Raw genomic sequence first — 21,970 nt, forward strand, 5'->3', positions numbered from 1 at the left:
CGTCACTGACTCGCTGTTCACATGATGGGACCATAAACCTTATGTTTTCTGAAATCTCAGCCCTGAATTTAATCTGTGTCTCTTTATGGATTATTCTAACAAAGAATAGTCAATCAAAGGAAACACTGAACTCAATATAATGAACACTTGTACTAATAACTGGGGTGGGTCGCATCCCAATTATGGGTTTCCTGATTGATGCAGTTCTTCAATGAATATGGAAAAATATTGAACTGATTGAAGAGCTTCACGTATACACAGTTCAAGCAATTTGTTGTCATATTTTTGTAAAGAACATATAGTATTGTAGCTCCAGATAGTCTTTAATACCAATTTAGGGAATGTTTTGTCAAAAAATTGTGAAATAAATTAGATTTTGGACAGTTTAATGACATTTTGCAAAAGATACAATCATATGATTGTCTATTTATACATAATGTACGGATTTAAGGAGAGAAATCTATCTATCTAGGAATTATTAATTTTTTTATTTTCATTTTGATTGAATTAACTTGTTTGTTTTTATGTTTATTTATCGATCTAGTCATTTATTTATTTATTTCTATACAAACAAAGCATAGATAGATAGATGGATAGATCATTATTATTATTATTATTATTATTATTATTATTATTATTATTATTATTATAGTATTCTGGTTTAATTCTCGGTTTTATATTAACCTTGACATATTCTGTATAAACGCATCTTATTAATAGGTTTCAGTATATGTCTATGCTTTAGTTGTGATCACTGAGACTATTTCCATAAGGCCGCGGCAAAAAGCAGTCACGTGTCAAACTTTTCGTGCCGTTTCCATGGAGATGTTTACGAAACTCCGTCTCTCATTGGTTGACAGGATTGCCCCAAACAAAACTGAGCGCAGGCATTGGCTGACATGCTTCTTATCTCGACCAATAGGGCGTCTCGCTGTTTTACAAATCGACGTTCAGGAAGTTGACAGCCCAGTGCGAAGACGGGAGTCAGGGAGCTTTAAACCCGCACAAAAACGGCAGAAAAGAAAGAAAGACAAATATCGCGACTGAACTGTGTCAGAAGTCATAGTGGATGCTCAGAGGAGAGCGACAGAAGCCCTCGCACACTTTGAAAGACATTACGAGAAGTGACGGTTGGTTCTTTCACTACGTAGCATGATGTGCTAACAGATAAAGGCAGTAAATGTAGATCTGGAGCTCCGCAGTTCTGCTCCGATCTCCTTTAGCTGTTAACAACTACACCATTAGACACTTTTACTGTCTCTCTAATTGCTTGTGTCTTTCCAGCATGTTTATCTGACACCTTTGGATTGTGTCTCTCTGTCTCTGTGTTTCTTATCCACCTGGTGATTTTTTTTTTTCTTCCAGTTGTTTTTCGGGCTTTTTGGTCATCTCATCCTCCTGTCATCATCATGGACTCCTCTCCAGTCCTTCGTCAACAAAGTCAAAACAAAATCCAACGTGATTTCCAGAGGTATGAAATGTTATGAAGTAAAACAACCCCCCCCCCCCCCCCCCCCCCCCCACACACACACACACTTAAATCTTTGATTGGGAAACGGAATTTCATATACAAATATAAAGATAAACCAAAGATTCTTTCCCAGCTCTGCTCGGACCCTGAAACTACCTGTCAATATTTGCCCGTATTAAGTTGTGACCGTCTTGTTGTACCCACAGAAGGAAGAATGAACAGAACGTTAAGCCAGCGAACCCAAAGCCGTCCAAACTCCCGTCATCGCCTCGACCTTCCCACAAAGGCGGTGAGAACAAAAATCCCGGTGGCTCCAAAGTTGATAAGAAGGCACCCGTGAGAGCGGGTGGGAGCAGGCTTCCAGTTCTCGCAAAGCCCCTTCAGCTTCAAGCTCCTTCCAACTTCGGTGAGGTCCGCAGCGGCTGGGAGGGAAAACCTCTGGCGGTAAGTTTCTCCTCAGTGCTGCAGCCATTCACTGTTGGATTAAAGTGGATTTCAGCACTCTGATGTTCCTGCAGGGAAAAGCCAGGACAAAAAAGCCGTGCACCCGGCCAGTACCCTTCAACTTTTCTCAGCCCAGAAGTTCAAGAGTGGCGGCCACTGAAAGACAGCTGGACTGTTTGAAGTCGGCGACAAATCACAAAACCAAACCGGTTGAGAGCCGAGGCGTCGGGAAACCGACCGCAATGACTGCAGACGTCACATCTCACCTGTTAGGACAGTCTGGTCCTTCCAGCACTTGTAAAACGTCTAAACCTAAAAACGCGGGTCATCACGAAGGAGCTGCGGCGTCCGCTCTGAGCACCGAAGTGTGTGTGAACCACCTGAACCAACTGACTCTCAGCGATGCTTCCAAAAGCTCCCAGCCTGATCCTCCCAAAGGTTAGTGTGTCGCCTCCATTTCTGTTGTGACTCGGAGATGAAGGAGGTGAAACAAACACAAAATAACTTTGCAGCTGACTTGGAGTAGCGACAATGTTGTAGTTGTCATTTGCAAATCACCTGATTGCAATGCGGAGCTCCTTCATTTTGAGGTATGGTGAAGCAGGAAGACGTCTAAAACCCATCGAGGGCCGCAGTCTGACACCCCTGCTTAAGTTAACTCTCAACTGTTTGTTTTCAAGATCTGCTGCATTTCTCGTCCTGTCTGTGCTTTCCAGAAAAGGGGGAGAACTTCCAGTTTGATCACAAAGCTCTGCTCAGTGTCCTCTGCAACGAGGGAGTGAGCGCCTCGGGCCCGACCTCTGCAACTCCACAGTCCAAACCATTCAACGCTCCGGTGAGGCCGTCCAAACACTTCTCCTCTTCTTCTCTTCTTCTTCTTCTCTTGTTGTTTTTCTCACAGGGTCCTGACGGCTTTACGTTGGATTTAAATGTTTATTGCCTGTCGTTTTTAGCCCCAGACAGTTTCTATCATGAAGAGTCACCACAAAGCTGGATCCACTACCGGTGAGCACGAGGATCACGATTTCGACTTTCCGACAAACAATAGAATGTTTTATTTTTACTAAATATTTATGGAATATGATGTTCCTTCAGTTTAACATCATAAGGTAGAAAGGACTGACATTTTTAAATTCAGTTTGATCATTATTGGGGAATAAACTGTAATATGAGTAATTAGCTGACCCAGATGAGAGTGTAGAATCTTTGACTCTCTTCATGTTGATTGAACCCGGTTCTTTTCTCTCAGGGCCGTTGAAGTCGGTACAGTTCTCTCCGGACGCCGCCGCGCTGCAGAGCATCCTCCTGAATGAGGGGGTGAAGGCCGGGGGGTCGGCGGGAGTCACACCCCGAAACTCTGTCTGTCCACCAGGCAGAGGCACTTCTATCTACACAGTGAGAACACGGCAGAGCGCTCCAGTTTTACATTTTATTTATTTTTAGAGACAATCTCAACTCTGTGGTTGCTGTTTCAGGCTCAGAGAGTCCCCGTTAAGAAAATGAATTCCGACTCGACTGACGGACCAGCAGGTCTGTTCTCCTCATCTTATGTCACCTAATGTGTCCTGATCACTTCATCCTCACGCAGCTTTTTCTTTTTTTTTCTTGTTTCTTTCCCCTGCAGTCAGAGAGACTCCACTGAATAAGTGGAACCCACAGAGGGTCCGCAACTCCAGACACCAGCCCATGTCCGCTCTGGTGGGAAATACGTGCGCTGTGATCACGTTCGGGCCGAGCGCCTGAGGCATGTAGTCACTGCTGCTTTATGTTGTCGGTTGTTTTGCAGAGATGGCAAATGTTGGGACAGCCGTCGCCTTACAACACCCCGGGAATCAGGAGCTGCAAAAGCAAACTGCAGCTGCAACAAGAGGTGAGAATGAATCGTTTCAATTTACTTTTACGGAGAGAAAAACCTCCTTTTTTTTAAACTGGAAGAAACCTGCAGGACCAGAGTCAGAAGTGGAGACTTTGGAGAGAAAAGGATTGGACCGAGAGCAACAAACAAACGGCGTTCCGCTCTGATAACCAACGTCGAGCCAGGGTCGTAACAGAGGTCGTGTTATTTCCCCGCAGGCGATTGTCCAGAGACTATTTGATGATCAGGATGGCGAGCAGACGGACAAAGATCCCGACACACGAGCAGTGCCAGTCCAGGCATCAGAAGTAAGACGTGTGGAAACGTCCCGACTGGATCCTCACTGATGAAAGCTCTGCATACCGGTCTGAAGCGCCTTTGTTTCCTCCTGCAGGAGAAGGGAGGAAGCAGCAGGACGTCCAGCGACGAGGAGCAGAGAGTCACGGGGGGGCAGGCGTTCATACAAGCGCCGCAGAGAGACTCGGTCATATTCTTCTCCGCGGGTACGAAGCTGTTCAGGGCTCCGGTGGAGAAGCAGGAGAGCTGCCCGGCGCCGCAGGATCAGCCCGGTCCAGTCTCGGTGGATCAGAGGAAGCTGCAGACGCAGGAAGCGTCGGAAGAAACCAGCTTCCAGAACAACCCGTCTGAGCGTCTGCACAGAGGTACAACCGAGCTCTCACTCGTCCCGCCCTTTAATCCGTCAGAACGGTGATCGCCTAACCGCCTCTTTACAGAGTCCACAGCGCAGAAGACCTGCTCCCTGAGTCATCCTGTGGCCATCCTGCGGAGGCGTTTCCTTCCGCTGGAGGAGGCGCGCCTGGACGAGGAGGTGGCCACCTTCACCTACCAGCCAGTCCCCACTGGTTCCAGGTTCCTCCCGCCTCGGCCTCGCTGCGGAAACCCACTGGCCTCCATTTTGCACTTGGAGGAGTCCACTGTGAGTACACAGGGAGGCTCTCCTCATGCTCTGCCCAACATTTTTATTTAAAGTGGGGGAGCGGTCGCCTCACTGGTTCAACAGAAATGAACGTTCGTTCAGAGTAAATTGTGAACAAATGTTGGTGCCGTTTTTGAGAAGTTTTATTGTTCTGCCGCAGTCGCATAATAAAAGTAATTAATTAAAAGAATTTAAGACTGGTATCAAACACAATTTCATCTCTCGTGGGCCGGACCGGTGAACTAGTGCTGTAAAGCGAGTGAGCGATGAGCCCTGCTGAAATCTGGTTTAAAGGGTTTATTTTGGTGCGTTCTACCCACGAAAGGCATCGAAGTAGTGTTTTATATTTATTTTCATCTTCCAACAGTTTAGTCTGATGGAAAGTGATTTGGTCATGAGCTGATGGACACAATCTGCAAAAATTGACTGGATGACAGAGTTTCTCCTCAAAGAGAGGACGAAATGGCGACGGCAAACCTGAAAATAGTGAAATAAAAACCTTTCGATTTACAGTTTTTCTTTGTTGTGGCCCGCAGTTTATATGTAATAAAAATGTCTATAATTTCACTAAACCACATGATTACTACGGAAAATGGTGAAAAACTGAACGTGAAGTGAATTTTAATGAAATTTTCTGGTGCAAAATACTGTGAAATGTCCAATAAAACAAACGTTGAATAAAAAGACGGATTAAAACGTCACAGCATACACCGATATAGTTGTATAGCTGTGTGTGTGCACACTCAGGCAGCCACTTTAACTCTTTTTTTTTTTTTTCCTTTTGTTTTGCAGAGATTTATCCCGATCGGCTTTCCTCTCTCGACTTGTTCCTCCTCTCCGCTGCACGACTGAAGATTTGCATGTGAAGCTCTCTCACCATGCTGCACAGTTTTTACCTTTTTATTTGACCTCTGTCGAACACTGCTCAGTACTTTATAGTATTAGAAAATAAAATCTGTTTTTTTTTTTTTTTTTTTTTAAACAGTAGTGTCAAACATTTTTAATGTACAGAATTTATAATAAATGTATATACTGTATATGACTGCCAAGCTGTGTGCGCGTTGTTTTCAGAGGTCGCTTTGAGCTTTCTACACAAATGATCTAAAATCATAACGGAAAAGAAGCACACAGTGGTGTTCTGGTTATTAATCTCACCTCGTAGGTACATTATCCCTCGTTTGTGTCCATTTGCATGTTTTCCCTGTTTGTTTCCTCCCACGGTCCAAAAACATGCATCCGAGTGGATTTCTTTATTAATTCTGGAGCAAAAAGTAGCATCCAGCATCCATGTTTGCACAAGAAAATGGATTTTTCTAAATTACTTTTCCACCGCTTGAGTGGTTCCCAAGGTGATTTCCACTGTTAATCACACTCATACACCAGTGGACTTGGCCGCCATGCAAGGTGCTCAGTCAATCCAATTGGTGCAATTTGACATGTGGACAAGAGGAGATGGGGAATCAGACTTGCATCTTGAGAAACAACCCGTCCAGCGGATCCACAGCTGCCCCTGAACGGCCATATCGAAGCCTTCCTTCAGGCCTATTTTGGCCCACCGACCACGTGTTTTTTTTTACAGCCCTGCACTTTATTTGTTCTCATAATGGTTTTAAATTGACCTACAGTCTTGGTTTAAGTCCACACATTGATGTTCTGTCTGTTCTTCTGCCAGCCTGCTACTGAAATTTAGGTTTTGGTGCAACACAGAACTCTTTCAACTGTCATCCACAGCGATTTGGTTTTCTTCCACACGTGTTCTTGTTTCTTTGGTTGGTCGTAATGGAGTCTCTGATCTTTTTGCCTCTTCACCTTCACTTGCAGAGGCTCCTCAGCATTTAGATATGAATCTTTTCTTTTTATGCTTTTCCTTGCAGTCCTCGACTGGTGTGGAGCCAGATGTAAAGTTCAATCTTTTTTTGGCAACAGGGAGACGTGTCGGCTCCCATTTCGGAATCTTGTGACATGATATTGTGTATGTGAACTAAGTCCAGCTGCCTTTTTGGGACCATCACTTTCATGCAGTTTCATTTTTTTCTTTGTATTCATCAACCCAAACCAGAGTGGTAAAATGTTTGAGAAGAAGCAGAGACACTCAGTGGAGAACTTACTCTTTTTCACATGTGAAAGCAGTCAAAATGAAACAAAAGGTGGGATATATATCTTAATCACTTCTATGATTTTATTCAGGTTCAGGGGTCCGATATTGGACAACATCAGTCAGATAAAGTCAATTTTCCCTTTTAAATCTCTTTTATCACTTTTACCTCTTTAATGTTTAATATTCCTGATAATTCCCTCTGTGTTTCATGTGGTTTTGAGCTCATTTATAGACACTGTCACGCCCCAGATGATTTATTAATAAAGTTGTGTTTAAAAAAAAAAAAAAAAAAATGGATGCGCTTTTTTGCGCATTTTGCGCACCTGTTGTGATCAGGTGTGCGCATTTCATCCATGCGCACCGCGCAGCCAGTGAGTACATCCTTCCTTTTCACCCTCCTTCTGTGCTCCTTGCAGGATGTTGGACGCTTTGTGTTTCAGCTTCACTGTGTCACAGTTTGGATCAGGTTGAACCTCTTGTTCCGATTTGATAACAAAGTTTATTGTAACTGTCTCGATGCGGCGGATCTGTGGAGCCTCAAAGACATTCCGTGTCTCAAACTGTCCTCTTTTCACATCGACTCTGGAGTCTTTCCCCTGATTTCGGTGAGACTATTCAACCTAGATATGACCAGAGCAGCTTGGTTGTCTCTGTGAATCAATTGTCTTTGCTGCATGTGAATGAGGTGAGGGTTTTATGACAGCCCGCTTCATTGTGTTTCCTTGTCTGTCCACTGCAGGTGGCTCCTTTGGCCTGAGTATATTTAGTGTGGTGAAGTTGGTGACTGAGTGGTGGGGGTCGGTGGGAGGGGACAGGAGCAGGAACAGTCGTCTATAAAGCCTGTGCCTTCAACTTGTCACTCCCCTGAGAAGCAGACGGTGGAAGAAGAGCACTCCCTTCTTCCTCCCTTCCCACCCGTTGGTCCGCTTCCTCTGGGAAACATGTCCAAGGCCCAGCAGCCCACCATGGACCCCACCAAGATGGGGATCGGCCGCTCCATCGCCGTGCTGACGTCTGGAGGAGACGCCCAGGGTAAGCAGGAGGATGTGATGAGAGAGAGAGCGAGGGAGCGCAGCTTCGTCTTGAAAATGAGTTGATGTGGGTGACGATCCAAACGGTCAAAGTCTCGAGTTGTTGCTCGGACTCGTTGAGGTCAGGCGCCGCAGAACAGAAGCGCCAAGGAGGAGGTTTCCCCGAGATGTCAGGGTGTCACAGTTAAAGGGCAGCTGTCACGAGCCTGCAGGAGGCTTGGCTGGGACTCCGTTTGAAGTCATGAGCACGAGGAGCGGCTCACGTCTCAGGATTCACTGTGCTGTCCCAACTTTGTCCAGATTCACCAACGCTTGATACTGACCAGAGCTCAGACTGAACCTACCGTAAAGCTCATGCCGATAAGTCACTGCGTTAACTCGTTTTCAACCATGAGATCTGAGAACCATTCAGCCTGTTTCCAGTTCCTCCAGCGGCGGCTCCTTTTTGAAGCTTATATATCAGGTGCATGTTCCCTCCCCGCCCGCCGACCGACAGCCAGTCTGCGCCGAAAGCTTTCCCTGCCTCTTGTTCCCCCTCATGTGTTCCCCTGTTTTACATCACTGGGGGCTAATTTTAGTTGTGGTGACCTTTTTCTGGTATGAAAAAGAGAAACGCCCCCCTCTGGCCACAGCTGCTGTCTGCTGAAACAAGAGCTGCGACGTGCCAGCGCCCTACAACACAAGCTGCCACTGTGGCCTTTAGTGTTGTGGACATCCAGGGGTGAGGTGGCTCACAAGACCCCTGGAACTACTTCACCCCCCCCCCCCCTCATCCTATTTATGTCTCATCTAACAGATCACACTTGGAGGTTAAGGAGGACATGAAAAGGTCTTCCGCTGATTGATGACAGCAAGTGTGAAGGAAACAAATAATTGATTATGTGGTGTGTCTGCATCAGGTATGAACGCTGCCGTGAGAGCCACGGTCAGAGTCGGACTCTACACCGGAGCCAAAGTCTACTTTGTTCATGAGGTACCGTCCGGACAAAAGTTACTGTAAACGTCACAACGACACAAGACGGAGGCCTGAAGAACGTGTGTGTTTGTTGTGTTTGTTGTGTGTGTGTGTGTGTGTGTGCGCGCGCTGCAGGGCTACCAGGGCCTGGTGGACGGAGGAGAAAACATTCGGCTGGCCACGTGGGAGAGTGTGTCCATGATGCTGCAGCTGGTCAGTGGACAAGCACACACACACACACACACACACACACACACACACACACACGGTTTATGTTGGAAACACAAGAGAGAGCCAGAAATACAGTAAGAAAATATATCGATAAATGAAAAGAAATGCTTTAAAGATGGTGTTTTAATGTTTCATGTCAGATTACACTCTGATTCTTTATGTTTTAGGATGTGGATTATTCCACTGACGTATTGGCTTGTGAAACGCTGAAAAGCAGAGGATAAACAGTAAAATCCAAAGAATATATTTAATCAAGAGAATTAGCCATTTCAAACCGGGGTTACTTTTTGCAAGTGTAAGATATTATTAGCTGTAATATGTAGTTTCATTATGATTAAAAATATATATGAAAAATGAGATTGAGACATTAAAAATAAAGTTTGTCTTGATGGTGAAAATCCATCAAGTTGAACCGGCAGAGGTCGGGGAGATTTTCTTCATCACCTGCACAAACTCGGTATCGTCCTTCAACGGTATCCGGGATTTCAAAATGTGGCCCGTGGGCCGAAACCTGCCCACGTGTCTCCATCCAGCAATGTCCGCACAAAGTGTAAAAACATGAGAAAACAATTACCGCCATTGTTATTTTAAAGAAGCAACATCCTAATTTGAAAGTCTGTCATCTCTCTCACCTTTTTAAAAGGTGGAGCAAAGTGACATCTGTGCTCATAAAGGCGACTCAGACATTTTCCCTTCATGACATCATGCAGGGAAATAACCCCACCTTCTGGTAGTGGGGACTTCTTTTGACCCTCCCACAGGTAGGTGAGCTCTGCCCTCTAAAATCACGAGCGGGCGCCATTTTTTTCTCTCTACGAAAATGCTCCCGGAAAACAGACGCAACTCATGAGTCTGGAAGTGCAAAACACTACAAATTTAAAAAAAAAAAAAATGACACACAATTCAGAAAACACTACCAAACAGAAAAACACTACCAAACAGAAAAACACTACCAAATAGAGAAAACGCTGCCAAATCAGAAAAACACTACAGAATAGAGAAAACGCTATCAGAGAAAACTTAGCGCCTTTTTTGTTTTCTCCTCGCAGACGCTCACAGCTTATTGGCATTTAAAGGTACAGACGCAGAAACAGCCTGTTCTCACTGGAGGGACTTTTAGACCAGCTGAAATTCTGGACCAAGGCTGGATTTGTGGAAATACACTTTGAATACAAAGTTGTTGTACCTCTGACTCCAATGTTGAATTGTTGGAAAAACTGTATAATAATCAACCTTTAAAGCCGAACAATGAGCGAGAATTCATGAGAACATACACGCTGATGGATGGAGAGCTGTAATACTGAAAGTAATGGAAGCCTTAATGATGCGATCGTTTACTGGCGGTGGCTTTAATATGATAGTCTGATCTCTGAGTGATGACATTAAACAGCTTCCTTGGGCCCGCGGCTAGAGCGACGGTGGAGGTAATATAATAGTGAAGCTCGCCTTTCACATTTCTTTGTTGTCTAAATAAAGCGTCAGTGGAGACGGCGGCGACGTGCTGAGAATCACTCGGCGTGTTAAAGCGAGCGATGACTTCAGCCGGAGTGCGTTCGCCGCTCACTGCAGGGCGCCTTCAGTTGGTTCTCTCCGTGTGCATCTTCCTCCCGTTTTGAAGCGGTGAAACTAAAATGAACCTGTGTTCTTCCTGTCTGGGTTCAGGGAGGAACCGTCATCGGCAGCGCTCGCTGCAAAGACTTCAGGACCAGGGAGGGCCGCATGCAGGCCGCCTGCAACCTGGTGAAGCGCGGCATCACCAACCTGTGTGTGATCGGAGGCGACGGCAGCCTGACGGGAGCCAACGCGTTCAGGACGGAGTGGAGCGGGCTGCTGACCGACCTCGTCCGAGCTGGTAACGACCGCGGGCTGCAAGAGCCTCAGTAATTATACTCAGAGCTTAAATAGAGGATTATTTAAATGGTAAGGGCATCAAATGTACTTATTACACCTAAGAAAGCTTCCATAGGGGAAAGGTGAAAACCTCAGTACAAAGTTTTTAATGTACTTCAGTCCTGCCTCAGTGTCCTTCATGTTCTCCCCCGCAGGTAAGATCACAGACGACGAGGCCAAGAAGTCGTCCCACCTGAACATCGTCGGGATGGTCGGCTCCATCGACAACGACTTCTGCGGCACCGACATGACCATCGGCACCGACTCGGCCCTGCACCGCATCATCGAGGTGGTGGACGCCATCACCACCACGGCACAGAGGTTTACACACACACACACACAAACACACACACACATCAAGAAATGTTTTAACGGCAGTTTATCTAGCTCCTCTCTGAGCGTACGTACTGCACCTCCAGATTACCGAAGGGTTATTGAACAGGATGGTCGTATTTCTCAGTAATCTGTCTAAAACGCTCCGTGTTCCTCCGCAGCCACCAGAGGACGTTCATCATGGAAGTGATGGGCAGACACTGCGGGTCAGTTCACTGTGTGCTTGAGGCTCATCTGTCTGAAAGATGAGCTATAAAACATGCTGCTGCATCACGTATGTGAAGCTACGTCTGCACAGTGAATCAGAAATGTATAGGTATTTTTTTTTTTTTTGCTTTCGCACAAACTTTAAAGGAGACATATCATGCTTTTAAATCCTTCCTTTTTACATATAAATCATACAGTTGTGGTCTATACAACGCGAAACTGCAATGCTTGGGTCTGAATTCCTCATTATTAGAGCTCCACAGGCCCCTTTTCAACCCCTTTTCTGATGCGCTTCTGAGAGCAACTCGTTTTGGGGCGGTCTCTTCAAATGCAAATGACACACTTCATACCCCTCCTCCTCTCCAGGTTGCAGAGGTCACACTCGGTTCAACGTCACCCTGTTCGGCCATCTTTGTAGTTTGATAGAACAGATACAATTATCTAGCGGCGCAGAAACTTTATATTCACACATTATTTACAAAATGTCAACAACGGAAGATTTGTCCATCCAGCCATACATGTTGGAGCCAGAGTCGGACCCGGCGGAGCGAGATGAAAATGACGATGATGCACCTTCAGAACAACGTCTTCATATGGATGTAACGCAATGGTGTGTTACTATATTTACACTAACTTCTCCATCCATGCCCACTACTACAATACTGCCTGTATTACAACGACTATTTAACACAGAAGTTACATTATAATCTAAAACGAGCACACAGCGCTAACATATGAAGACGGTGCAACTGCTAATGCTAACAAAACAATGACAGGGACGTCTTATCATCACACTTTTTAGCGTTATATACAGCTTACCGAAGTGCTCTGTTCGTCGTCTCCATAGATAGAAGGAACTGACCGCTCAATCAGACGAAGTCTTTCGGCAAATCCTTCTTTATACTGGCGGAGGTTGCTGAAGCAGTCGTCCTTAAAGTGATTCGCGCACACAAAAATGACCTTACCCACAGATGTGGGTACATTTCTGTGAAAAATAAAACTCAACCAGGCACTTCGAAAAGGTTCTGATGCTGGGAGACGGTGTAACGAAGCTTGTGGGTTACTACATCCAACAACCGAACATTTCGACTTATCCTCTCGTAACTTCGGTTGGACTACAAAATCGCAGCGAGAAACAAAAATGGCGGATTGCTCGAAACGTCGATGTCCTAATTTGGCAGTTCCGCTGAGAATACTGTGACGTCATTGTTCAAAAAACGTAATAGAGAATAGAAAAATCGAAACCGATCGCAAAATATGACCAAAACAGAATATAAAGATATCAACGGAGCACCTGAAGAGACTACTTTGAACTTTTCTGTACTTCTAAACACTCTAAATATACACCAAAATGCATTTAAGGGCTAAAAAAGTGGATTTAGCATGATATGTCCCCTTTAAAGAAAATTATCTTTTCTGATTATTCAGATAAATTGTGTGTTGTGGTTGAAAAGCAGCCGGCCTCCCTTTTGAAACGGCGATTCGCTTCATGTGTGCGTCGTCGTTGAAACTCTGACTTCAGAGTTTGAGTCCATTTATATTTATGTCCACTGCTTATTATTGAACGTAACGTTTTCTTAGTTGTGACTGGATTGCATATTGTCTGTTTTTTAAGGATGCATTTGAGTTATGGAGGATTGAAGCTGAGAAAAACTGTGACGTGTGGGTGTATATATATATATATATATATGTGTGTGTGTATATATATCGGGGGTGTCAAACATGAGGCCAGAGGACCAAAAGTGGCCTGCAATTGGCTCTAATCCGGCCAAAGCACCAAGCAAATTGTAAAAACTTCTAAGGTTTTTCAACAAATTTCTTAACAGCAGCAGACACGACAAAACACTGAGATCCGAGCTGAGATATCAGCGATGCTGCCATGAAAAAATAACTCCTTTGTTGGAATCAAACGAGCCTCAAAGTCCTGCTGTCAGTGAGTTTGTAAAAACACCCATAATGCAACAGCTTATAAGAGAAGTTTTCTTAACATTTCACTGTATTTTGCACCAGAAGGGTTTCATTAGAAATGGCTTTATTTTGACATTGCTGTCATTTGAAGTATTCAAATACTACGACACTATTTTACCGGTCCGGCCCAATCGAGAGGGAGTCGGGCCGTGTGTGGCGCCTGAACTAAAATGTGTTTGACACTCCTGATGTACAGAATTTAAACTTTAAAGAACAAAGTCACTTTCTACCACATCCGGTTCACCGTGCGTGTGGCTGCAGGTACTTGGCGCTGGTCACTGCTCTGGCCTGCGGCGCTGACTGGGTGTTCATCCCTGAGATGCCTCCAGATGAGGGCTGGGAGGACCACTTGTGCAGGAGGCTGACCAATGTGAGTGTGTTTGAAGGTTTTTTCTCTCTCTCTCTCTCTCTCTCTCTCGCTCTCGCTCTCTCTCTCTCTCTCTCTCTCTCTCTCTCTCTCTCTCTCTCTCTCTCCCCACTTATCGATTAAGACGCATCATTACGCGTTCCTTTTCCTCTCGAACTTTCAGCAAAGAGCCCGTGGGTGTCGTCTGAACGTGATCATTGTGGCTGAAGGCGCGATGGACCGAGATGGCAAGCCGATTTCATCTGACGAGATCAAAAAGGTAAATCTTCTGCAGCCTGTCGGGGGGGGGGGGGGGGGGGGTTTGTTTATATATTTCATTCAAAAGAAATAGAAAAAAAAAAAAAACACTCCCCGCAACAAAACTTCCAATCCGACACAGTCTGAATGAAAAGGAGCAGAAGAGAAGATCAGTCTGATTGTATGTCTGCCCCTTTGTTACCTTACGATCACTTTAATTAAACAACACACGAACGTAATGTCCAACTTTCTAAATATTTACAGTTTTTCTCTGCTTCTTATGTACAGTATTTACAATATGCAAACACCAAACCATAATTTTCATGTTTGTTCTAATCAAATATCTCACATTATTTATGTCCAAATTATATTTTCACATTTAACACTGTAGTTTTTCTGCGTTTCTTGAATGCCAGGAGATTTCCTGACTCCTTTACTTCTTTCTGAAGTGCACTCCATCATCTAGTTCCTGTCACTGTGACAGTTCGTTCCATTGCTTTGGAATTGAATCAGATTTTTTTTAAAGATGTCTGTTCCTTTCAAATTACAGTGACTTTCTCTTTTTTTAAAAACATTCTTGGACGCTCACCGGCAATATTTTTTATTGGCTTTATACAAAACCTGAAAAGTATTTTATAATCAGCTATATCATAAAATTTTTGTGACTTAAATTGAATAAATAGTGGGTTTGATGGATCTCTATCTTTTATTATATACAGTGAAGAAAATAAGTATTTGAACACCCTGCTATTTTGCAAGTTCTCCCACTTAGAAATCATGGAGGGGTCTGAAAGTTTCATGGTAGGTGCATGTCCACTGTATGAGAGATAACCTAAAAAGAAAAATCCAGAAATCACAATCTATGATTTTTTAACAATTTATTCATGTGATACAGCTGAAAATAAGTATTTGAACACCAACGTTAATATTTGGTAGAGTAGCCTTTGTTTGCAATTACAGAGGTCAAACGTTTCCTGTAGTTCTTCTCCAGGTTTGCACAGACTGCAGGAGGGATGTTGGCCCACTCCTCCACACAGATCTTCTCTAGATCAGTCAGGTTTCTGGGCTGTCGCTGAGTAACACGGACTTTCAGCTCCCTCCAAAGATTTTCAATTGGATTTAGGTCTGGAGACTGGCTAGGCCACTCTAGAACCTTGATATGCTTCTTACGAAGCCACTCCTTGGTTTTCCTGGCTGTGTGCTTTGGGTCATTGTCATGTTGGAAGATCCAGCCACGACTCATCTTCAATGATCTGACTGAGGGAAGGAGGTTTTTGGCCAAAATCTCACAATACATGGCTGCAGTCATCCTCTCCTTAATACAGTACAGTCGTCCTGTCCCATGAGCAGAAAAACACCCCCAAAGCATGATGCTACCACCCCCATGCTTCAACGTAGGGATGGTGTTCTTGGGATGGTACGCATCATTCTTCTTCCTCCAAACACGCATACATGCACCTACCATGAAAATTTCAGACCCCTCCATGATTTCTAAGTGGGAGAACTTGCAAAATAGCAGGGTGTTCAAATACTTATTTTCTTCACTGTATATTGTTTACAGAGCCCTTTTTTGTAATATGAACAGTGGCTGTGAATAAGTGTTACAGGTTGAGCACACAGTGAGTTAAATATGGTATAATCACTGTGTTGTATAAATACAACACAATAACGAATATATTATCCCAGGTGACACAGCTAATAAGCCGAATTTGCATTTGTCTGCAGCTGGTGACGGACCGGCTCGGGTTCGACACCCGCACCACCACCCTCGGACACGTGCAGAGAGGAGGAACGCCTTCGGCCTTCGACAGGATCCTGGTCTGTACGGCTCGCCGACACGACGACCTGTGACTGCGTCTCTGCTCACTGTGACGGTGCTCGTGTCGTTCAGGGCAGCAGGATGGGCGTGGAGGCGGTCATGGCGTTGCTGGAGGCCACGCCAGACACCCCGGCCTGCGTCGTCAGCCTGTCGGGGAACCAGGCGGTCAGACTGCCGCTCATGGAGTGCGTGCAAGTGGTGCGTCGCACATTTCACCGTGACGCTTTGCCCACGATCCGAGACGTCTCCCACTTGTTTTGGAGAAAAGACATTGGAACACTTTAAAATCTTTCAACCTCACACACGTTTGTTTGTTCTTTTTTGTTCATAGACAAAAGATGTGACTTCCGCCATGTCGCAGGGAAGATTTGAGGATGCAATCAAGCTCAGAGGAAAGTGAGTAAACGTCCTCATGCTTCATCTAAATGAATTACTACATTTTAACTTCTTAGAATTTTAAAAATCCAATCAACTAAATGGGTGTGGCTCAAACGTGAGTTTATTGTTAGACTTACTGGATCTGAGAAAACATAGAAATTAACACAGGGCACAAATTAATCCATCGCATCAACGAGTGAGGCAGAAAGAAAAGAATGAAGTTGGCAACGTAAGTATTGATTATAAACTTCTCTGAAGGCTTCACTGACCGTTCCAATTATGGAAAAAAAAAAACACAACATAAATGGATGAAGGTGTCCCGATCGACAAAAAGTAAACTGACCACTCACTGATTACTCGCAGGAGTTTTGAGAACAACTGGAACACGTACAAGCTGCTGGCTCACATCAACCCTCCAGATGTGAAGGTATCGTCCAAGCTCACGTCGCCTTTACAAATCGGTAAAATCTTCATTAAGAACAGATTATTGGCATATTGGATAACTGACCTGTTTTCTTTCTCTCTCTCTCTCACCTGTAGAGCAACATCAATGTTGCCATCATGAACATCGGCGCCCCCTGTGCTGGTATGAACGCTGCGGTCCGCTCAGCCGTCAGGATGGGAATAATCCAGGGCCACAACATGCTGGCGGTGCACGACGGCTTTGACGGGCTGGCTCATGGACAGGTCGCTCGACATTCCTGCCCTCTGCCCCGATTACACATCAGGGATATGTATTCTTAAGTTTTTGTTGAAAAGAAAATCAGAACCTCCTCTTGAGCTGCAAAACGTATAAATCAAATTAAATGACACTAAAATCTTATCATCTGCTAACAACAGCTATATATTGTGTCGAATACAAGAGCAGGAAGTTTTGTCACTCCTGAGGAGTGAATAGTGCGACACGGTGGTGTAGTGCTTAGTACTGTGGGCGCGTAGCGATGAGGTTTAGTGAAGTTTGCATGTTCGTGGCACAGGTTTTTAACCCAGGTACACTCGTTTGTTCCACAGTTCTGAGGCGAATTGAGAGCGTACGTGTTTGGACTGCCGACCAAAGTGTAACCTGAATTCACACAGTACATGAAAACCTTTTTCTCAGCAACTTCAACTAGATAATGTAATTGTAAAAGAAAAAACGCTTCACAAACTAATTACTTTGAATTACCACTGGATTACAAACTAACTTGTTGAGCTTTAGCTTTTTTCCCTTTGTGCATCGTGGAGTGTGGACAAAGACTGCATCACCTTGTTGTCTGATGTAGTTTTGGTGTTTTGTCCCTCGCTGTGCAGGTTGAACCCATCATCTGGACTTCAGTGAGCGGCTGGACTGGAAAAGGAGGCTCCATGCTGGGCACCAAGAGGTAAAACAACTCTGATTTTTTAATTTTTTTATTTTTAAATAAAAAACAAATCTGTTAACTACCTTTTATTTCTGCAGAACTCTTCCAGCCAAACTTTTGGAGGAAATCAGCCAGAACATTGCCAAGTTCAACATCCACGCTCTGGTGATCATTGGTGGATTCGAGGTAAAAAAAAAAATAATGTATACAAGTCTGGTTTATACGTCAATAATGTGGAAGCAGTTTCTTTCCTCGCCTCGAACCTCACCCGCCATCGCCGTCTCGTCTCGTGCCGCAGGCCTACGTGGGGGGTCTGGAGCTGGTGCAGGCCAGAGAGAAGTACGAGGAGATGTGCATTCCTATAGTGGTTATCCCCGCCACCGTCTCCAACAACGTCCCCGGCTCCGACTTCAGCATCGGCGCCGACACCGCCCTCAACACCATCACCGCCGTCAGTAACCGCAAACACACACGAGCGTGAAAACAAGCAACAGCTGTTAATTTTTAGTTTTTTTTTATATTTGTGTATTTGCAGACCTGCGACAGAATCAAGCAGTCTGCAGCCGGAACCAAACGCCGCGTGTTCATCGTGGAGACGATGGGCGGATACTGCGGCTACCTGGCCACCATGGCCGGTCTGGCAGCTGGAGCCGACGCCGCCTACGTCTTCGAGGATAAATTCAACATCAAAGATCTGGAGGTGCAGTTCTTGGTTTGGTTTGCTGCACAGCAGTCAGATCTGATGGGAAATCTAAAGAGCATCTGGGTTAACTGAGGGAGAAAACGTGTCCAGTGTGCAAGGAGTCCTTGTTTTTAGAATTCTAAGAGTTTACACCGACTGAACATGTGTGCCATCTGTGAACTCCGCCCGCAGCTGAACGTGATGCATCTGGTGGAGAAGATGAAGACGACCGTGAAGAGAGGTCTGATTCTCAGGTAAACGAAAAGTGACGTTTTTTCTCATTGTGCTGCTTGCAGCAGGATTTACCCTCGCTGGCTGATTTTTAGAGGTGGTCTTCATTTTCAATCTGTTATTTGTATGTTTGGAAGGTCTCAACGAGATAATCCAGTAAATTGCCCAAGGAGGAGCTCGGATTTTGTGTTAAAATACGATGTAAACTGGGATGAAAATCGGATTTTTTTTCATTATTTTTTGCTGAAGTCTCCAGTTTATATCCTTTTACAATGATCCAATGACATCCACATCCGATAAGGGTGGATTCCATTTATTTTAAGTTTCTTGCTCCACTGTTATAGTTATGATTTGTTGTGGTTATTCTTACGAAGGAACGAGAACAGCAATGCCAACTACACCACCGACTTCATCTTCAACCTGTACTCTGAGGAGGGGAAAGGCGTCTTCGACTGCCGCAAGAACGTCCTGGGACACATGCAGCAGGTGAGCTCACGCCGGGAAGGGACGAGCGTCTCGGGACAAAACCGATGTGATGCGCTCATCCTCTTGGGGAAATTGTTTCTCCTGCAGGGAGGCACTCCGACGCCCTTCGACAGAAACTTTGGCACAAAGATGGGCGCCAAGTCTGTTCTGTGGCTGACTGAGAAACTGAAGGAGTGTTACAGACATGGTGCGTCCGTCCACTGAATCCACATCACACACTGTGCCGACGAGATTTAAACTTTTTTTATAAAACATAAGAAGAAGAAAACAATTTCAATCAGGATGACCTTCCACAGTGTAAGACATCAAAGGGCTCATATTATGCAAAATTCACTTTCTAATGGTTTTTCAACCGTGATAATAATTGTCCTCAGACCTGGAATGACGCCCCAGAAGTGAAGAAAGTCTGTCCTCTCTCTCCCTGGCTTGTTTTGGTTTTTATAAGTGTGTCGCTCCAACGAGCCAATCACACATCAAACCCTATATAGTGTCATCGGGGGTTTAGCCAATCCCAATCAAGGTAGCATGATGAATGTCCAATCATGATGTTTCAACTGTATACATTTATCTCACCTTTACACATCCAGTAAATAATCTGTCACGTTCACAGATTAAGGGGATTTCTTTGTTTTTAGGCCGTATCTTCGCCAACACGCCGGACTCTGCCTGTGTGCTGGGCATGAAGAAGAGGTCGCTCACCTTCCAGCCGCTTGTCGACCTGAAAGCAGACACAGATTTCGAGTAAGTTACCCGCATGTGACCGTCGGTGCTGACGGGAATGAACGTTCCGACACGACTGACCTTCCTCCTCCTATCACAGTCACCGCATCCCCAAGACGCAGTGGTGGCTGAAGATCCGGCCCATCATGAAGATCCTGGCCAAGTACGACATCAAACTGGACACGTCCGAACACGCCGACATCGAGCACGTGATCAAGAAGAGGAGTCCTCTCGCCAAGTAAACGCTGTCCGACGGGGGATCGTTCTTTTTTTTTTTTTGTTTTGTTTGTTTCTCTTTCTGTTTCGGGAAAAGGGCTGCGTCTGTTCTGTTCTGTTCTGGATGGATCACCAATGAATTCAGTGCATTGCAGTACTCGCCAGTCGCAAAAGATCTCCATGTTTTGCAGCAGAAAACTAAATCTTAACCTGATTAAAGACATATTCTGAAAATAAAAAAGTCTTGCAGTGGTTTATGGAGCGTGATGTGAAATGTTTTGTTTTGGCAGACAATGGGTCAAAATGTACTGATGGTTGGGAATGGATTTTATTTAATTTTGTTGGTGCATTTAGTTGAAATCTTTTCAGTCTGACAGTGAACATGAAAGTGGTCCTTCAATCATTTCGCGGTTCAGGTGTCTGACCTCAATGAATCACGGAATTTATTATTTTCTTTTATTTTGTACAAACACAAGTGGAACAATTCCCCTACGAACGAGATGGAGCTATTTTCCAAAGTAGCATCATGTCACTGTTGAAGGACCTTTTTTTTTTTTTTTTGCATTGATTGAAGTATTTTGAATGTCTTTTTATCAGCTCTGATTAAATCTGTAGTGCAGTAGAAAGCGATTACAGCACAGCTTTTTCTTTCTTTTGTTACCACAGAGGTCATCGATCACTCATAAGGCCTGCAGGTGATCACAGTTTTAGCTGTGGATTAAAACAACCTGGAGTTGGTCTTAATGACAGGAAGTACAGATAACTCCTGGAAAGACAGTTTCACAGCTGATATCTTCAAACGAGAGCAGAACCATTAGTTTTTTACTTATGCTTCAGCGAGACAAAAAGATTTCACAGGGCTGAATTGTTAGTGTGGAGGTGGAAGATGTTCATGCTCATTCTACAGGTAAGTTTGCAGAGTCATATTTATACACTTAAGGTAAAAAGCACAATTTAAAATAATCAAAAAGATAATTCAAGCAATTTTATCGTAATATTACAATATATAACCTATTACAGGGGGGTGCAGATTGCGATAGGAGGCTATCAAAGACAAATTTGCATTAAAAAAAAAAATTGCCCAGCTTATTTTGAAAGATAGTCATAGTTTATGCCTTTTATTTCATTTACATAAATGATTAAAAAAATCTGACCAAGAGAATCTGTTTTTAAACAATTTTGTATTTGACATATGTGGAGTTGTAGTTTGTAACTTTCTGAGATGGCTTTGTGATCCAACTTACACTAAAGGCTTTAACGATTATCAAAATGTATATAAAACACAATGTGGGTTTGAACACTGGAAAGAAAGTTGGAATTAAGGGTTCAATTGCCTATTTTTTTTCCCTTTGTAAATAAAAGCTACAACTGACTTACTATTGTTTTCAGATACAGTTATAGTTTACAGACATAAATCACAGTAATAGATTTGATGAGAAATATTAACAAAGCAGGGTGCAGATTGGGATAGTGATATATCAAACACGGACTAAAAATGTTGCCAAACAATTAGGAATTTTTTTGTTAACTTGGTTTGAAAGATATTTACAGTTTATGCCTCTTTTATTCTATTTCCATGTTGCATACAGGTTCTCTTCCATTTGAATCAGAAGCATATAACAAAAACTTGTATTTTAGCTGTTTGGAGTTGTAATTTTCAACCTTGCGAGGTGGATTTGTGATTCAACTTACAGTGAAGACTTGGAGAATTAACACAATTAAAAGATGGATAGATTAGTTGAAGTAATTTCCTGTTTTTCTGTATTTTTTCATTGTAGATCTACAGTAAAAATACTGGAAAAAGTGACATAACAGTTCAATTTGCTGCTTTTGTAAGAAGTCAACTGTTTTCTAGAGACACAGATCACAGTAATAAGTGTTTTAATGCGCGATATTGTTGATCTAAAGACTTTAAACCATGCGAGATCTCTTCCAATGAAACGATGCATTTAATTAATCATAAGAAAATTAATAAAACCCGTAAAGAGTGAGTGTGTTGACGGGCTCTGCAGTCAGAAGTGAGTAAAACTACAGAGCGAGTCCGGAAAAGGAAGCGCGCGGCGGGGCGGAGGTC

The 21,970-nt window shown here is 44.0% G+C and overlaps 2 protein-coding genes across 2 annotated transcripts; both read left to right on the forward strand.

Annotated features, from left to right (window-relative positions):
- Positions 1-945: 945 nt before the first annotated feature.
- troap (trophinin associated protein) lies at positions 946-7,079 on the forward strand. Its single transcript, XM_080469747.1, has 14 exons — positions 946-1,130; positions 1,366-1,471; positions 1,678-1,915; positions 1,990-2,353; positions 2,632-2,750; positions 2,869-2,920; positions 3,165-3,310; positions 3,391-3,445; positions 3,540-3,613; positions 3,702-3,785; positions 3,989-4,078; positions 4,165-4,432; positions 4,505-4,707; positions 5,500-7,079. The coding sequence occupies exons 1-14, from the start codon at positions 1,070-1,072 to the stop codon at positions 5,557-5,559; spliced, it is 1,920 nt and encodes a 639-aa protein (XP_080325873.1). The 5' UTR covers positions 946-1,069; the 3' UTR covers positions 5,560-7,079.
- Positions 7,080-7,544: 465 nt separating this feature from the next.
- Positions 7,545-20,525, forward strand: pfkma (phosphofructokinase, muscle a). Its single transcript, XM_080469748.1, has 22 exons — positions 7,545-7,837; positions 8,736-8,809; positions 8,927-9,004; positions 10,685-10,874; positions 11,068-11,233; positions 11,407-11,451; positions 13,682-13,790; positions 13,951-14,046; positions 15,750-15,842; positions 15,916-16,041; positions 16,175-16,239; positions 16,585-16,648; positions 16,762-16,908; positions 17,512-17,582; positions 17,660-17,747; positions 17,860-18,012; positions 18,097-18,261; positions 18,436-18,497; positions 18,849-18,960; positions 19,048-19,147; positions 19,596-19,701; positions 19,781-20,525. Exons 1-22 carry the CDS (start codon positions 7,747-7,749, stop codon positions 19,920-19,922), a joined length of 2,343 nt encoding a protein of 780 aa, XP_080325874.1. The 5' UTR covers positions 7,545-7,746; the 3' UTR covers positions 19,923-20,525.
- The last annotated feature ends 1,445 nt before the right edge of the window (positions 20,526-21,970 follow it).

The sequence above is a fragment of the Lipophrys pholis genome (assembly GCF_963383615.2).
Source record: "Lipophrys pholis genome assembly, chromosome: 8".
NCBI lineage: Eukaryota > Metazoa > Chordata > Actinopteri > Blenniiformes > Blenniidae > Lipophrys > Lipophrys pholis.

Excerpts from the sequence above, each read along its gene's own strand:
- troap (XM_080469747.1), top strand. The coding sequence starts at position 1,070 with ATGCTCAGAGGAGAGCGACAGAAGCCCTCGCACACTTTGAAAGACATT. Across the intron at positions 2,751-2,868 it reads CCAAACCATTCAACGCTCCG|CCCCAGACAGTTTCTATCAT; the intron begins GTGAGGCCGTCC and ends TGTCGTTTTTAG. Across the intron at positions 2,921-3,164 it reads CAAAGCTGGATCCACTACCG|GGCCGTTGAAGTCGGTACAG; the intron begins GTGAGCACGAGG and ends CTTTTCTCTCAG.
- pfkma (XM_080469748.1), top strand. The coding sequence starts at position 7,747 with ATGTCCAAGGCCCAGCAGCCCACCATGGACCCCACCAAGATGGGGATC. Across the intron at positions 17,583-17,659 it reads TCCATGCTGGGCACCAAGAG|AACTCTTCCAGCCAAACTTT; the intron begins GTAAAACAACTC and ends TTATTTCTGCAG. Across the intron at positions 19,148-19,595 it reads GAAGGAGTGTTACAGACATG|GCCGTATCTTCGCCAACACG; the intron begins GTGCGTCCGTCC and ends CTTTGTTTTTAG.